Source organism: Manis javanica, chromosome 4 (genome assembly GCF_040802235.1).
Source record: "Manis javanica isolate MJ-LG chromosome 4, MJ_LKY, whole genome shotgun sequence".
In the NCBI taxonomy this organism is placed as follows: Eukaryota; Metazoa; Chordata; class Mammalia; order Pholidota; family Manidae; genus Manis; species Manis javanica.
In genome coordinates, this window is record NC_133159.1 from 16,893,623 (window position 1) to 16,909,905 (window position 16,283).

The 16,283-nt window shown below is 53.3% G+C and overlaps 1 protein-coding gene across 3 annotated transcripts in view; it reads left to right on the forward strand.

Moving 5' to 3' along the window:
• Positions 1-16,283, forward strand: part of EPHB2 (EPH receptor B2) — a 179,260-nt gene that overhangs the window by 126,954 nt on the left and 36,023 nt on the right. For all 3 annotated transcript variants that reach the window (XM_017676558.3, XM_037017936.2, XM_037017937.2), the window contains exons 4-5: positions 10,986-11,141; positions 12,320-12,655. In XM_017676558.3, the coding sequence (XP_017532047.3) occupies positions 10,986-11,141; positions 12,320-12,655 (492 nt within the window). The remainder of the gene's footprint in view (positions 1-10,985; positions 11,142-12,319; positions 12,656-16,283) is intronic.

Genomic DNA, 16,283 nt, shown 5'->3' on the forward strand with positions numbered 1-16,283 from the left:
CTGGGCCTGCCAGGCCCTTCCTCAGTGACCCACTACACCACCTGTCAATACAGCAGCCAGATGTGCCGGGGGACCCAGACCTGGCCCTGCCAGATGTGTCAAGCTTTCTGAATACATCCGGCTTCCCCTCGGGCACATCATGATTATTATTTAACACTCGCTTTTCCAGCATCTGTGAGTTCTGAGGATTACAGGCTGGAGGCCCCAGCATGCCGATCCAGCTTAAGGTCTGGGGCCACTGCTCATCAAAGGACCCGGTGAGGACCTTTGCAAGCCCTGTTCCAGTGATAGCCTTGAGCTGGAGGAAGGGTTTTTGTGAAATCTGTCTGCTCCCCCTTTTCTCACCAGGACCCCATGTTAGCCTGGGGAGGAATGTGGGTTGGGCAGCATTAACCTTAATTATAGGTAAGGATGTATAGAGAGGCACATAGTCACAAGCAGCTGAGCTAGGACTTGAACCAGGCAGAGGAAACGGTATGTGCAAAGACCCTGAGGCTAGAGGAGAGTTAATATGCTCCAAGACAGCCAGGAGGCTGAGTGGAGTAGACAGAAGAAGGTTATAGGAGGTGAGTGCAGAGAGGTAAAGGGTATACAGTTATATCAAAGAATAAAATACCTAGGAATAGATTTAAGCAGAGAGGTAAAGGGGGCTTTATAGGCTGTTGGTTTTTACTCCAGGTGAGGTGGGAGCTGCTGAAGGCCTTTGAGCAGAGGAGCAACATACAGGGTCTCTTTGGCAAGTATGTTGAGAGCAGACTACGGCCAGAGGGAAGTGGGAGGTGGGAGAGCAAGGGCAAAAGCCAGGAAGCCAGTGGGGTGGCTACTGTTCTGATCTTACAGCTGCCACTCCTCTGCCCTTCTTACCTTCCTTCTAATCTGGACATCCGGACTCCTGGGCTCAGCTCCATCAGCCACTAACTTGCTATGTGACATTAGGCAAATCACCGTTCCTGTCTGGGTCATGTATTCTGTAGACATAAAATGAGGAGCTTGGACCAGAAGATCATGAAGGGTTCCCCTGACTTCTAATGACCCAGACTCCACCTGCCCCTCCAGCCCCATTTCCCACTCCCCCCAGCCTTGAACTTCATGCTTCAGCGACCCTGAACTATTTGTAGTTCCCTGCACATGCCATGCCATTTCATGCCTCTGTGCCTTTGCACAAGCTGTCCCTTCTGCCTGCAACAACCTCTCCCGCTGGCCACCCTGCACATGGAGAGTCCGTGTTCTTCAGCAAGTCTCAAGCTTGATGGCATCTCCTCCAGAGGCTTTCCCTGACCCACCCCCTTCCTCTGAGCTCCTGGGCACTAGGACAGCCATTCTGATCTTTTTAGGAGACAACAGAATGAAGTGGATGTGAACTCAGAGCTGGTTTCAAATCCCAGCTGCATCTCTGGAGTTGCCTAATGTTTTCAGCCTCTGTTTGCTCATCTGTAAAATAGAGGTAATTGAATTTCCTACTCCCAGGGTCAAGGTGAGGATGCAGTAAGATTGCAAAGCGCCTGACCCAGTGTCTGGCTCATGGTAACTGTCTGGGATCTGTGAAGCCAGATTCTAGCTGCAGAGAAAGGGCCGTTGAATAAGCATGGGGGTTGCCCTAGACATTGTGGCCCCAGATCCCTGGAATGGCCCTGGCCAGGACCGTAGGCCAGCCTCCCAGCAGCTGTGTGACCCACGGGAACTTCTGTTCACCCCTCCTGTCACTGGCCCCTCCCTTGGCTCTCCTCCTCCATCAGGGCCTGGTCAAAGCTGCCTGCCAGCAGCCACACAGCACTTGAAAATGTCCTTAATTGCTTCACCAGAGTGGGGAGTCACCCTGCAGGCAGATAATTAAAAAGTTCAGAGCTTGATTAGTTGGGAGGAAATTGGAGGAATGGGGCTGCCTGCTGGGCGGGCGGGAGCTCCCAGCCCCTATGTGGATGACAAGTAGGGAGTCAGGCCAGAGCCCAGACTGGGAGCCTAACATAGGATCCAGGGGCTGGAAGGACCAGGCCTGAAATACTCTCCCTGGCCTATGCAAGTTGTGGGGTTCAGGATCTGTCTTCCCCAGGAAACTGTGTGTTTCCTACACACACACACACACACACACACACACACACACACACAAATACACACACACACAGACATACACACAACTGGAGAACAGACGTCAAGAGACATAGTGGTCATGAAACCAGGTTACTCCAACCTTGGAACCAAGGGACATAAAGGCCTTTAGCCAGTCATTTGGTAAGGTATTACAGAGGCCTGCTCTGTGCCAGGCTCTGTGCCAGGCAGTGAGCAGGGCAGGCATGGTGGCTGTCCTCAAGGAGTTCACAGTTGGGTGAGTAGGAAGGTGGGAGGTGGAGAGGCAGATGGTAACCAAATGCTAAGCAGGAGGAAGGTGGGATGCCTTGAGAGTCTGTTACTGGGGCCTTGATGTGCTCTGGGGGTCTCCAAAGGTCTAGAACAAAATTTCCAGTCCACACACAAGGCTTAAACACAAGGCTTCACCTTTCTAAGCTTCAGTCAATCAGTGGACAGACACTTTCCGAGACCCATCATCTTTGCCAAACACTGACGCTGAGAGGTGCCAGACATTGTGGGTACCTGCTGTCACCAGGCTCACAGGTGGTACAGGAGCAGACAGTCACAACCCTGTAGTCAGCCAGAGGCAAAGTGCCCCTCTTTCAGAAGCACAGGAGAGAGGCCCCCAGACCCAGACCTAGTGGGGGGTGGCATCCTAAGAGAAGGGCCAGAAGGTGATTTGGGCTGGAGCTGAGATTTGAAGAATAGAATAAAGTTAGCCAGGCTGGAGCTGTGACAGCGAATCAGGCCTAGGGAACTCACCAGAGATAAGACTGAGCACAGCTTGCCAGGGAGCTGGAGCCCAGGCTGGGAGGGTGGTAGTAGCTCAGGCTGGCAAGGTGGGCATGGATGGGAGGCTGAAGCAGGCTGGACTCAACACAGGCACAGGGAGTCTCAACAGAGGAGGGACTCGGCAGATAGCTGGTGTAGAAGCTGACCTGGGGAGGCCTGGGATTCCCCACCATAGGCAAAGAGGAGATGTGTTAACACAGTCCCTACATCTGCCTTCTGACTTCTGTAGTCCTGCCAGCTGCTGGCAGGGACCCACTGAGCTCAGGTATAGGGGGACCCGGGGCATGTGGGGCAGGAGGCATGACTGACATGCCCTGGATGGTCCCAGTAAGAGCTACACCACAAGGGGAATGACCCTGAGGTGCTCCTGGACTTAACCTGGCTGGGCAGGGCCCCCTTCCCCGGTGGGGAGAGGGGAGAGGAAGCGGTGGAAGGTCAGGTAGGAGCACCCTTCATCCAGATGGAACACTGAGGGCCTCGGAGGCACATGTGAGAGAATGTGCACTGTGGGGGCACATGCTGTGCCCCCTAAGTCTCTGAGTGACTTTGATCAAGGCATTTCCTTTCTGCGAACCTGTGTCCTCGTCTCTAAAATGGGATAACACCTCCTACTGCACAGGTGATGGGGACAACTGAACAAGGTCGTGGGCCAGGGAAGCCCTGACCTAGGTGGGCACGTGATAGGCTCCCAGTGAGTGTAAGCTCTTCCGTCTAGCCCAGGAGCCTGCCGCCTGCTCCCAGGGTGTCTTTGCCCATGGCATGGAGGATCATGTGCCCTGCCCAGCCCAGCCCAGCGGGACTGACTCCACTGGCTTAACCTCATCAGCAAAAGCAGGGAGTGTACAGAATGCAAAAGCCACTTCATGTGAAGGAAATACCAAAACTTCATTTGCTCAGCCACAAGAACACCACAGGCTTAGCCCTGGTGTACGCATAGCACAACCCCTGAAAATCAGTTCCTCCACAGCTCAAGGAGAACGTATGGCCCAGGGCTGGGTGCCTGGGCCTGTCCACGGCCAGAGTGCCACAGCTGGAAGAGGCAGTAGAGATGGTCCCAGGCACACCCAGAGTGGGCAGGAAGTAGAACAGGGTCACAGCAAGGAGAGGGGACACGGGCAACTGAGCCCCCAGCCTCCCCGCTCTGGACCCAGGACTCTTTCCTCTGTCCAGTCAAATACCTCCCCCTACCCCAAACCCAGAACTTCTTAAGAGATCCCAAGGCAGGAGAGTGAGCCAGCTGCCCTTCAAACCTGGGCTTAGCACATGGGAGGTAGTGGGCCAAGGATGAATGAAGACAAGAACAGCAGACATTTGTCTAGCACTTACTATGGACCAAGCAGGCACCTACAAGTGCTCTCTCTACATTAAATCACGTACGTAATCATCCCAGCAACTATGAAGCCAGCGTTAGCATTCTCTGCATTAGAGAGATAAAGAAACTGACGCACAGAGAATTAGGTAACCTGCCCATGGTCACACTGTTAGCAAGAGGCAGGCCGGGGACTCAGCCCTGGCAGCCGGCTCCATGGTCCATGCCCAGGTTCGGTTTCATCACACCTTCTGCTCAGGTTCTCGGGAGTGGGAGCTAGACTGTGGTGAGCTTGCCTCTGCCCAGAAACACAAACAGAGCCCCTCTACCTTATAGGACTGCCAGGGGGGACAGAGAAGCTCCTTCCTCACCCCCGGGGCCGGGCACACCGGGCCCAACCGAGCATTCGACTCCACTATGGCATCAGTAGTTTTGAGGATTAAACCAGAGTCTGAATGGAGTGGGAGAAGCAGAGTAGCAGGCCAGCCAAGGAGGCTTTGAGGATCATCAGTGCCAATTAGCGGCCCCGCCGTGCCAGGCCCAGATGGAGCCCTGCCTCGGCCTGACTCGGGGCTCACTCGGTCAATTATCACCTATCCCTGGAGCCCAGGGGGCAGCCCGGAGAAAATCTGTTCCCCAGTATCCTCACTTCCCTCCCTAGCTGGCTGCTCTCCCTGCCTTGGGTTGCCTGGCCACGGGCTCTGGGCGTCTGCAGAAGGCGGGTGCTGGCTGGCTGCTTTGGCCCCAAGTCCTGTGTTTGGGGGCCAGGCTTCGCCTCTGCCTTGCCAAGTGACCCCAGCAAGCCCTGTTCCCTCAGTAGGCCTGACAAGATGGTCTCCAGCCACCTGCTCAGGCACTTGATAATTAGTCACTTGATAATTTCTGTGTCCAGCAGTATCTGGCACAAAGTCTTTGGGACCCCAAAAACCTGGAGTCAAACCTCAAATCTGCCATTTAGGAGCTGGGTGACCTTGGCTCACCTCACTTGCTCTGAGCCTCAGTTTCCCTGGGTGTAAAATGGGGTGGGTGATAATGATACCTACGTCGGGGGGGGGGGTTCTGTGATTTAGTGAGAGAATCCACGTAAATCACTGGCCCCTGGGAAGGACATGACAAACAGGAATTACCACTGCCCTTCATGCTGCATGAGAAATAATAGCACGTATGTAGCACTTGCTATGTGTTCTAAGCATTTTGTGTATATTATCCTATCAAACCCACAGCCTCTGCCCTCGAGTTGCTCACCGTCCATTTGGGGAGACAGACCTGCCTTTATTCAACACAGAATTGACTGAGCACCTACTATGTGCCAGATCGGTACTAGGTGCTGGGACATGGAGACTGAAGGCCCAGCCCCTCTTCCAACCAAGGTTCACCAACCAGCGGGCAGAACACAGGACAAGTCACATACAGGCTAGGTCCGTGGTGAGATGGAGCTGGTTTGTGCCAGCTTGGCTTACGAGAGCTGACTGTGGGCATTTCTTCCCAGCTCTGTTCAGTTATCTGAAATCGGTAGCTTGAAATTTGCTCAGATGGGAAATTAACCACAGAAATCAGCCCACAACAATCAGAGCTTTTTTGCCCCAAGGCAGCCATTTGCCAGCACACCACTGCCACAGGGCATGCGTCTGGAGTGCTGCAGCAGAGGTCTGAGTTGTCTGCCACTGCAGAGAGTGGCGGGCAGGCCCCCCAGAGGTGCACATGTCAGAGCCACCAATCCCAGGGGTGGATGATGGAGAGAAAGGCATTCAGGTAAAGGGGCCAGGGCGTGTGCAGTAGGGCCTCTTGGGAACTGCACACAGATGCGAGAGGTGACAGATGGGCCTGGAGACCTCTGAAGGAGGATTATCCGAAACTGAGGTTGTTTCCAATATGCGGGAATTCCAGTTTAAAGACTGGGATAGCTGGTCACCCTAGTGCATGGGCCCCTGGGAGGACCCGTGGGTGGAACAAATGAGCAGGGGAGAGGGGCCGAGCATCCATGTGGCCTGATGAAACTGAGACGTAAGGGTGGTCCCAAGTCTGGCACTGCCTTGGCTAAGTATTTTCTCACTCACTTTCTCCTCTGATTCTCACAATGTCCTGTAAGGGGCATATTTGCTCATTCCACAAATATAAATTAAGTACTTACTATGTCCCCACCACACTGCCAGGAGCTAGGGCCCCAGTGAGAACCAGACAAAGCTGGCTGCTCGTACTCTTTCCAGGTACTTCCAGTGCAGGAAAAAGCACCCAAGTTTATAAACTTGGGCCTGGAGATTTTCTAATATTACTACAAATTGTGATGAGGGTCAATGAAGGAAACAGAGACAAAGCACGTCACAAAGGAATTGCTTTTGCAGGGTGGTTGGGGAAGGCCTCCCTAGGAAGTGACACTTAAGCTGGGGCCTGAAAGATGAAAAGGATCAGCCATGGGAAGGGCAGGGGTAGCATCCCAGGCAGAGGGCACAGCACAGCCAAAGGCCCTGAGGTGAGAACACTCTTGACAACCAGTGGGCTGGACGGCAAGCAAAGGGAGTGGCAAGAAGTGGCTGGAAGCCCACAGCGCCAACCTTGCGGACCTTGTGGGCCGGGGCTAGGCGTGTACATTGACTTGAAGTGCTGCAGGAGCTGTTGGTGACTTTAGGCAGGATGTGGTGGGTCTGATTCATTGTAATCAGTCCACTCCAGCGGCTGCGGAGGACTGGCGGGGAGGCAGAATTGGACCAGGGGGACCCATTCAGAGGCACTTCGTCTACACCATGCAGGTATCATCAGTTCCCTTTCCAGAGGAGACTGGGTCTTGGAGAGGGCAAGAGACCCACCAGAAGTGCAGCTGCCCATGTCTGTGTCTTTAGGTTGCATTGTTTTCCTCCCACTTCTGTATGTGAGAGCCAGATGTTTGCAGGGCAGGGTGCCTTTCCAGCCAAGAAGCTAGAAGCAGCATGGCCCCCTGGGCACTGAGCAGTGCGGATGGGCAGCTGCCCAGACCTCTCTCTGTGGGGGAAGAGGTGGTTGATGATGCAGAGGCCCCAGCACACCCCTGAGTCATACAGTATACTGGGATCAGAATCTGCCTGTGCTGCTGAAGAGCTGTGTGTCTGCTCCTCTCTGGGCCTCAGTTTCCTCAAATGTCAAATCAGGTGGTTGAGTTGGATGCTCTTCCAGGTCCTTACTTCATCTATCTGCCACCCACTGGGTTCCTGGCATTGTAGAGGGAGTTTACAGTTCAGCCAAGTACTTAGAGATTCCTAAGTAATTAAAATAGGTGCCTCGGCCCTGCATGGGAGCTTAGGGAAGACTTCCTGGAAGAGGTGTTACCTGTGCTGAGACTTAAAGGGGTACAGGAGTTTGCCTGATGACAAGGGGAGGGCATTCCAGGTAATGCAGGCAGGAAGGACAAAGGCCAGAGGTGTGGAGTGGGGCCTGGGGATGGGGCACCTTCATGTAGTTGATTGTGTGTAGCAAGAGCGCATGGCTTGGGGTGGTGGATGCTGTGAGATGGCCAAGCCCCAGCCCTGGGGTGCTGGGGGCCCTGAGGACTTTGGGGAGCTGTGTGGGTTTTTTTTTTTAAAAAAACAGCAGTTTTATTGTGATACAGTTCATATACCATACAACTCAACTATTTAAATTGTATAATTCAGTGATTTTTAGTATAGTCACAGAACAACTGTATGACCATCACCATCAATTTCAGAACATTTTCCAAAAGAAACCCCATACCCATTAGTAATCAGTCTCCCATTCTCCGCCCTTCTCCTGCCCCCTGGCAACCACTAATCTGGTTTCTGTCTTTCTAGAGTTGCCATTCCTGCATATTTTCATGTAAATGGAAACATACACTATGTAGCCTTTTGGATCTGGCTTCTTTCACTATGCACAGTGTTTTCAAGGTTCATCATGTTGTAGCATGTGTATTTCATTCCTTTTTATGGCTGAATAATATTCCATTGCATGCCATTGTGGATTTTTAAGTAGCACAGAAACCTTTGCACTTTAGAAAGCAGGCTGTGGTGGGTGGGCAGGAGGAGGCCAGATGGCCATGAGAGGCTAAGGAGCAGGTAGGAAGAGCTTTCTGGACGCCCAGAAGGGTAGGAGGGCAGCAAAGAAGAGCCAGAGGGAGACCTGGTGATTGACTGACTGCAGGGGGTCAGGGGAGGGAGGAGACACCCAGGGTTCCTGGTGACTGGGTGGAGAGAGAGACTCCCTCCTAAGGCAGAAGGGCATGTTTTATGAAGCGCAGTGTGTGGATAAATAGAGAAACTGTAGCCTGCCCAGTGGGAGTGTCAAGGGGTGGGTGGGCGGCACACCTAATAAGGGAAGGCTTCTGGAGGAGGCAGCCTGGGGAGACTGAGAGGGGGCCCGGGACATGGCGACAGGAGAGGCCAGCCAGGGAGGTGGTCTAGATGGAGGGGCTGGCACTGGACGAAGAGGAGAGTGGGCAGCCCCCGACCGGCCAGGCCTGGGGAATCGCCAGCAGATGGAAGAGGAGTGCGGAGCTGGGCAGACTCGCCTGAGAGGGAGCGAAGAGGATCCTGGTCTTGGGGCCAAACCCTTCAACATCAGGGGCCCTGTGCCCCTACTCGACAGCAGAGGAAACTGAGGTTCAGGGAGGTCAGCCACCCCATGAGAGCCGGGGCTGCAGCCTGCATGGCTTGAGTGGGTAGTGCCAGGATAGTGGCCTGCCTCTTCAGCCAGCCAGCCAGCCAGCAGGGGAAGGCTGGTGCCTAAGAGGACGGTGAGAGGCGGAAGGGCAGGAGGACTTGGGGGCTTCAGAGCTAGTGCAGCAACATGGAGACAGCCGCGGACGGGCACCCAGAGCAGGAGCTGCCAATCCCTGCCCAGCACTGGACCACTGACGCAAAGCACGTTACATAAAGGCAGGATGTGTGGTGGTGAGGGAGGTGGCCTCTGCAGTCAGACCGCCCAGGATTGAATCCCAGCCCTGCCGCTGTAGGCCCCTGTCCTTGGAGAGTCACCTCACCACTGTGCTCCCCTTCCCCCATCTGGAAATGGGGCTGACGGTGTCATAGGGCTGGTGAGGCTTGAAGGAGTCATGATGGGTTAGGCCCTTAAGACAGTGCCAGCACTTCATAGCCACTTGATAACCATTGGCCATTTTGTGTGTCTGCTGCACAGCCCTGGTTTCCCCATCTGTTGAAACCCTAATAACTCCCCAGAGGCTCTCACTGCCATCCCCGTTGGTGTCACTGTGGCTTGGCTGGTTGTATCGAAGTCCTGACTTCCCCCTCACCTGGAAGCTCATTAGGGACTGGGCTGGGACTGCTTCTTCTCCGAGATCCGGACAGGGCCTGGTCAGGGTAGCATCAGCCAGAGTGATTGTTAATTAGGATGGTGGCCACCTTCCGAAGCTCCCTACAAAGAACAGGAGAAGTCAGGTAGGGCCCCCAGAGAGCAGGGTGGAGGGGAAAGAGCACTGTTTTCTAGCATCCCAGGGGGAATTGTCCTTGGCTTATTTACTGAGCACCTACTTTATCCGGCAAGCCCTGAGATTGTAATGCAGCCCTGACCCTGTGCCAGGCACTGTTCTACTGTCCACCATCTCACTTACCCCTTGTATATTGCCCCCTGAGGCATAACAGCAGAGCTGGGATTATGAATCCCCAGTAAACAGAAGAAACTGAGGCCAGGAAAGGAGCGGGACCTAGACCTCAGGCCTTCTGATTCCTAGCCCAGGGCTGGGAGGATGGATAGGGTGGATTTGCACACAGGAGTGGTCACCTCTTCTAGAACCTAAGCCCTGAGCTGCAGGTCCTGAACCCAAGTCCTGAACATCCCCCCAAATCAGGGCAGCAGGCCAAAGCCCCTGGGAGATCCCAGATTACTGAGTGGCCACCGAGTGCAAACACTGCCCTCCTCAGCCTGTCCCTGGTACTGCAGGCCCACTTTATTTTAATAAATTGAGCAAACACCTATTTTAAGTACCGCTGCTATTCACTGAGCACCTATACTATGCAAAGCCTCATGCCTTATACCCTTACACCAAATACTCATGATGGCCTGCAGAAATGGGCCTTAGAATCATAACTCACAAATAAGGTAACAGTCTTAGAATGGTTTTAAGCCACTTGCCAGGATTGCACAGCTAGTAAAAGGCCAAACTGAGGCTCAAACCCAGGTCTTTCTGCTTCCAAAGCCAGTGTTCTTTCCTGATTTACTATGTTGCCTCACCACATGCTCTGCACTGTGCTGTGGCTTCTCTGCTATAATGGAATCATCTCAAACATCTGGTCCCCAGGAATCAAGTTCAAAGAATCAGGGCCCAGCCAGCCACCGGGGCATGGCCCCAGACCTCTCCAGAGCCTTCAGACCAAGTCAGGCTTGATCCTAGAAGCTGTGGCACAGCACAGGAGTAGGTAAAAAAGGATTGTTAGGGGCCCCAATTGAACCCATAGATGGCTTCAGAGATAAGAAACCAGATAGCCTGGAACCTTCTGGGCGGAGCTAGGACTGCCGCATTGAGCCTGGAGACCCCCAAGAGCTTCAGGAGACGTAATTTCCCAGCAATGACACTGTATGGTCCCCATGAGGCTGCATGGTCCTTGTATGATATTGTGTGACCCCTGTATGATGCTGCATATGGCCCCCATGCTGCGGTGTGGCCCCTCTATGAGGCTGTGTGGCCCGTGTATGATGCTGTGTGGCTCCTGTACAGTGCCATGTGGTCCCTCGATGATGCTGTGCAGTCCCCTGAGAGGCTGCATGGCCCCTGTATGAGGCTGTGTGGTCCTTCATGATACCGTGTGGCCCCTCCTTGCCTCACAACCTCCAAGTCCTCATCTGGTATCCCCAGTGACTTGCCGATCTTCTCCCCCAGGTTGCCCATCTGGAACCTTCAAGGCCAATCAAGGGGATGAGGCCTGTACCCACTGTCCCATCAATAGCCGGACTACCTCAGAAGGGGCCACCAACTGTGTCTGCCGCAATGGCTACTACAGAGCAGACCTGGACCCCCTGGACATGCCCTGCACAAGTACGTCTGGGGCCCCTCGAGGGTGATGCCTGATAGAGTCCCAAGTCCACCTGCAAAAAAGCTCCAAGTCCACCTGCAAAAAAGCTCCAAGTGAGGTTGGTGGCTGTCATGCTGCAGCCAGCCTTTGCTGAGTGAGGAGCAGCCAGTTGCCTGGTGGGAGGGGAAATGGAAAACTGGTTGGAAAAAGACTATCCTGGGTAGTCATCCTGCCAACATGCAGATACCACAGAGCTGGCATCTGGCTCCTTACCTCCTTCTGGAACATCACGTAGAAGATAAAGTCAAGGTCTTGACTCATGAAGGGACAGGGGATGGGAGGGTTGGCAGAAGCAGAGCCAACACAGGTGGTGTCTGTGACAGCAAAGGCTGCCCGGTGTTCTCACCTGGCAGCAGCTGCCTGAGTCACAAGCCACAGTTCTCTAAGAAAGGGGTGACTATGAGGGCAGTCTTACTACAAGGACAATCAGGCAGGACTGGCAGTTGGCTGCAAGTAACAGGGCTGACTCCAGTGGTGTGAACAGTAAGGATTTGTTCTCTCACATAATAGAAGCCCAAAGATGGGCAGCCCTGGGAGAGTACGGCAAACCCATGACATTCTCTGGGACCTGGCTTACTCTTTCTGCTTTGCCATCCAGAGCATGTGGTTTCTGTCCTTCAGGTCACTTCATAGTCCAGCACTGCTGCTGAAGCTCCAGCTATCACCCACCTCGTAAGCAGCAGGAAGAAGGAAAGGGCAAAGGGATGTGCTACAGCTGTCTCCTTTCAGGAAAAAGTCCTAACCAATGACTTCCGTTGTGTATCAGTGGCTAGCACTTAATCCAGGAGGCTGGGAAATAGTCTTCTTTTTAGCAGGATATATTGCCACACCGAATAAAACTTGGTTCTGTCATAAGGAAGAAGGGGAAATAGATACGGGACGGGTATGATCCCCAACACAAAAAGACCATCCCTAGTAACAAATACCAATAAGGTTGGAGCCCAGGGAGAAAGGTTTAAGCAGATGTGCAGCAGAGTAAAAGTTATGTTCTAGAAACATCTCTGTGGTTGATGGAGAGGAGAAAGGATATGAAGGCAGCCTTTTGGAGCACCTGGGCTAGAGCCAGGGCAGTGGGCATGGAGCGGTCTCCTGGGGAGTGTCCCCCACAGCACCCACTAACTGACACCTCCCCCACCCCCAGCTATCCCCTCTGCACCCCAGGCCGTGATCTCCAGTGTCAACGAGACCTCACTCATGCTAGAGTGGACCCCACCCCGCGACTCGGGAGGCCGTGAGGACCTCGTCTACAACATCATCTGTAAGAGCTGCGGCTCGGGCCGGGGGGCCTGCACCCGCTGTGGGGACAATGTGCAGTATGCACCCCGCCAGCTGGGCCTGACTGAGCCACGCATTTACATCAGTGACCTGCTGGCTCACACCCAGTACACCTTCGAGATCCAGGCTGTGAATGGCGTCACCGACCAGAGCCCCTTTTCACCTCAATTTGCCTCTGTGAACATCACCACCAACCAAGCAGGTAAGCACTTCAGTTGCCAGCTCCAGGGCAGTGCCATGCCATGCAGTGCCTAATGGGTACCCTGCCAGCCCTCGTTAAAGACTCCCTCACATCTGCAGAGTGACTTTTCAAAGCCTTTCATGGGATCCAGCCCCCTGGGAGAATGAGCATTACCTCTCTACTATAGTAATATTTATAGTCATTGCTGTCATTTGTTGAACATGTATTACTGAAGGTGAAAGTGAAGGTGCTGTAACAAAATGCCCAGTGGTCAGTGGCTTAACGGACGTAGAAATGCATTTTTCTCTCATGTAAGAGTATGACCTCACTGTATCCCCCCAGCCTCCGCAGGTAAGGAGGCATTCGTGTCCCCATTTTACAGATGATGCTCAGAGAAGTTGAGTCACAAAGCAGGAAGGGGTTTAAGAGACAGGAATTATTTAGGTCTAATAGACTCCTTTGTTTGGGCAAAATCCAGGATATGTCCCAAGAACCTTAGGTGTGACTGTGGCTCTGATTATTCATGTGAGTATGTATATTTGTGAGAATGTGTGAAGGTGTTGTATGTGTTTGGGTGACCGTGTGTCTGTGATTACATGCAACTGAGACCACAAGACTTCTTATTTATACATGCACTGGTGAGCACAGGCATGTGGGAATCTGAGGGGTACGGCAGGGGTGTGTTTGAGCATATGGGTTTGTGTGTCTGAATGTGGCTCTGCCTGTCTGTGTGTTTGTATCTGAGAAGGAATGGGGTTTTGTTTGTATTTGTGGTGTTGCTGTGGCGGTAAGGGCATGTTTGTGAGCATGTGCCTGCAGTCCTTACAGGGCTATGTGTGCATTTAAGCCCCATTAAGATTAGGATCCAGATGGAGCTGACTCGAGGCAGGCAATCTTGAGAGAACCCTCAAAAGCCAGCAGCTTTTGGCTAAGATTATGAGAATTCTCGAGCTTGACAAAGCTGAGGTAGAGAAGCCCAGGCTCCCAATGGGGGTGGAAGGGAGGGAACTCTGCAACTGGGAGAAGCTAGAAATTCCCCAGAGCCCCTGGGAGTTCTTTCCCTGGCTGTCTGGGCCTCCCCTGTATCCATCTGGGAGCCCTGAGGGTGGAACTGCCTATTGGAGAAGCCTCAGCATATTATAGCAAGGGGTGGAGTCTGGGCTACAGGGATGGACCCCTGGGCCCATCTGCAAGTTCCCAGAGAACAGAGATGGGACAGAGTAGAAGTGAGGGGCTTCCAGAAAGGAGGGTTCAGGGGATAGCCCTCGGGATTGAAAGACAGAAGCAGTGAGAGACAAGCACTGGATTAGGAGCAGGAGATCTGAGTTTGAATCCCAGCTTTGCCATTCATTTGCTTTGTGACCTTGGTATATCAGTCAGCTATTGCTGCGATAATACTGCATAACAAAACCACCCCAAAACTCAGTTGTTTATAACAATAAAAATTTATTTTCTCACTCACTGGTCTGTGTGTCAGCTAGAGTTTAGCTAATCTGCCCCAGGTTCACTGTGCTGGGCAGGACTCCAGAGGGTTTCCTCATTACCCTAGAACCAGCAGCCACCCAGACTTTTTCTCTTGTGGTAAATGGTGGGGAGCACAAGTAGCTAAGTCAAGCCATGCTTCAGACACGTGCCTCTGCTTGTGGCACAGTCACCCGCAGTAAACAAGCGCCCTGCAGAGGTTCTTGGCAAAGGGTATGGGTACATAATCCTGTTACAAGAGAGGGTGAACCGAGATAACAGTCCAACCCATCGTACTTGTGAAAATCACTTCCTCCCTCTGTGCCTCAGTTTCCCTACCAAACTGCATCAGAACTATATGAGAGATTTCTCAGAAAGCATGTTCCCCACCCCAGACCTGCTGAATCAGAACCCCAGGAGTGGGCCCTGGGAATCTGCATTTTTAACAAATGACTCAAATGTTTCTTACCGTAGGACAAATTTGGAAAGCTTGGGTCTGCGTGAGTCTAAGCCCCTATAAGCCCTCAAGGCCCCAAGGCTTTCTGGATCATAACTACCCTTTCCCCCTCCTCGTTCCAAGCCCCTTGACAGGCTAGCCTTCTCATAGGAGCTCAGGGCCCATAGGTGCTCAGAGCCCAGCTGGGGACCGTGCAGTCACACCACACTCTCGCCACATCGTCCCCCTTTCTAGATGAGGAAACAGGCCCAGAGAGGTAGAATCACTTATGCAAAGTCCCACCACTAAGTGGTCTCAACTAGGATTTAAACCCAGGACTGTGTGAGTGCAAGTCTACACTGGAGAAGACACTCGGAATTATGCCCTGGCCGTAAAGATGAGACGTGGACACAGAGTCTACATACAAGATGGCATGAATGAGGGCCCAAGGAGGGGTCAGGGAGGAGAGGAAGATCACAGGCCAGAGAGATCAATTTCCCCCTGGGGAATGGGAGGAGGGCATGTCATGGATGGTTTCCTGGAAGAAGAGTCCTTTGAGCTGGCTTTGAAGGGTGGAGAGGCTTCTAATAAGCAGAGATGAAATTCTGCAGTGAGGAAGGCATCTCAGGGGAGGGAGGTGCAGGAGGCAGGCTGGAGGGAGATTCCTCCTTTCTGTGCCTCTAAGCACCAGGCTCCTCTGGCATGAGGTCTTTGCAAATGCTGTTCCTTCTGCTTGGAATGCTTTTCCCCTCACTCTTCTTTTAGACCTCACACCGTACTGACTCGGTCATATGCCCCTAGCACCACGGGCCTCAAGTTCCCATGGCTTTGATTTTAGCCTTATGTCTTTGATAGTTTTGTTCCTTTCTGTCTCCCCTCCCACCACCAAGGACTGGTACACGCTGGGTCTGCTTCTCACCCTGGTTTTCCCAGTGTGTAGCCAGGGCCACACCCCAGTGAATGCTCTGTGAACATTTGCAGAAGGGTTCAGGGAAGCACAGAGTGAGGTAGAGTGTGAAGTACGATAAGGCTGGAAAACAGGCTGGGGACTTATTTCCAGACAAATGCATTTGGTGGTTGGTTTTAATCAGACAATAAAATTCAATGTATAAATATCTAGCTCATTGCCTTAAAAGGACAAAGCATTCCTTTTGGGCAAGTGACTGGGCCTTGCTCACACGGCCTTGGCATTCACCAGGGCAGAGCTGTCTTCTGCCTCCATAAAGCCGTCATGCTGCCTTCCAAGCACACTGTGCCATTCCAGAATGCCTTTCCGCCCCATGTTCATGAGTCCTCTTGGGGTCCCCTGGAGGAAGGGGGCCAGGCTGGGCTACTTGAAGGATGAGGAGACAGGCACTGGGAGAGGCCAAGCACGGGCCTGGGCCCACGTGCTGGGAGAGGGCAGACCCAGGGTTCAGTCTGGCCACCCAGAGCCTGTGGTCCTTGACAAAAAAAAAGACAAGAGAGGGACAGGCATTGGAGGAGGGCCTCTCTGAGGCAGTGGCTTTGCTGAGCTCCAGAGGACAAGGCGGAGACGGCCCCGCAGACCCTGGGTGTGCGCGGCATACGGGCTGCATCCAGTACTCTTGGCTGCCCTCCAGGGCTGCACCGAACCCCAGCTCACCCCGAGCAAGCTCCGAGCAGCTGCCCCGCCACCTGTTTCCAGAGGTGGTAGGAAGGGTCTGGGCTTTGAATCCAGCAAACAAGGGTGGCACTGAATCAAGCTGCTACATGGCTGCTCACCAGCACGTA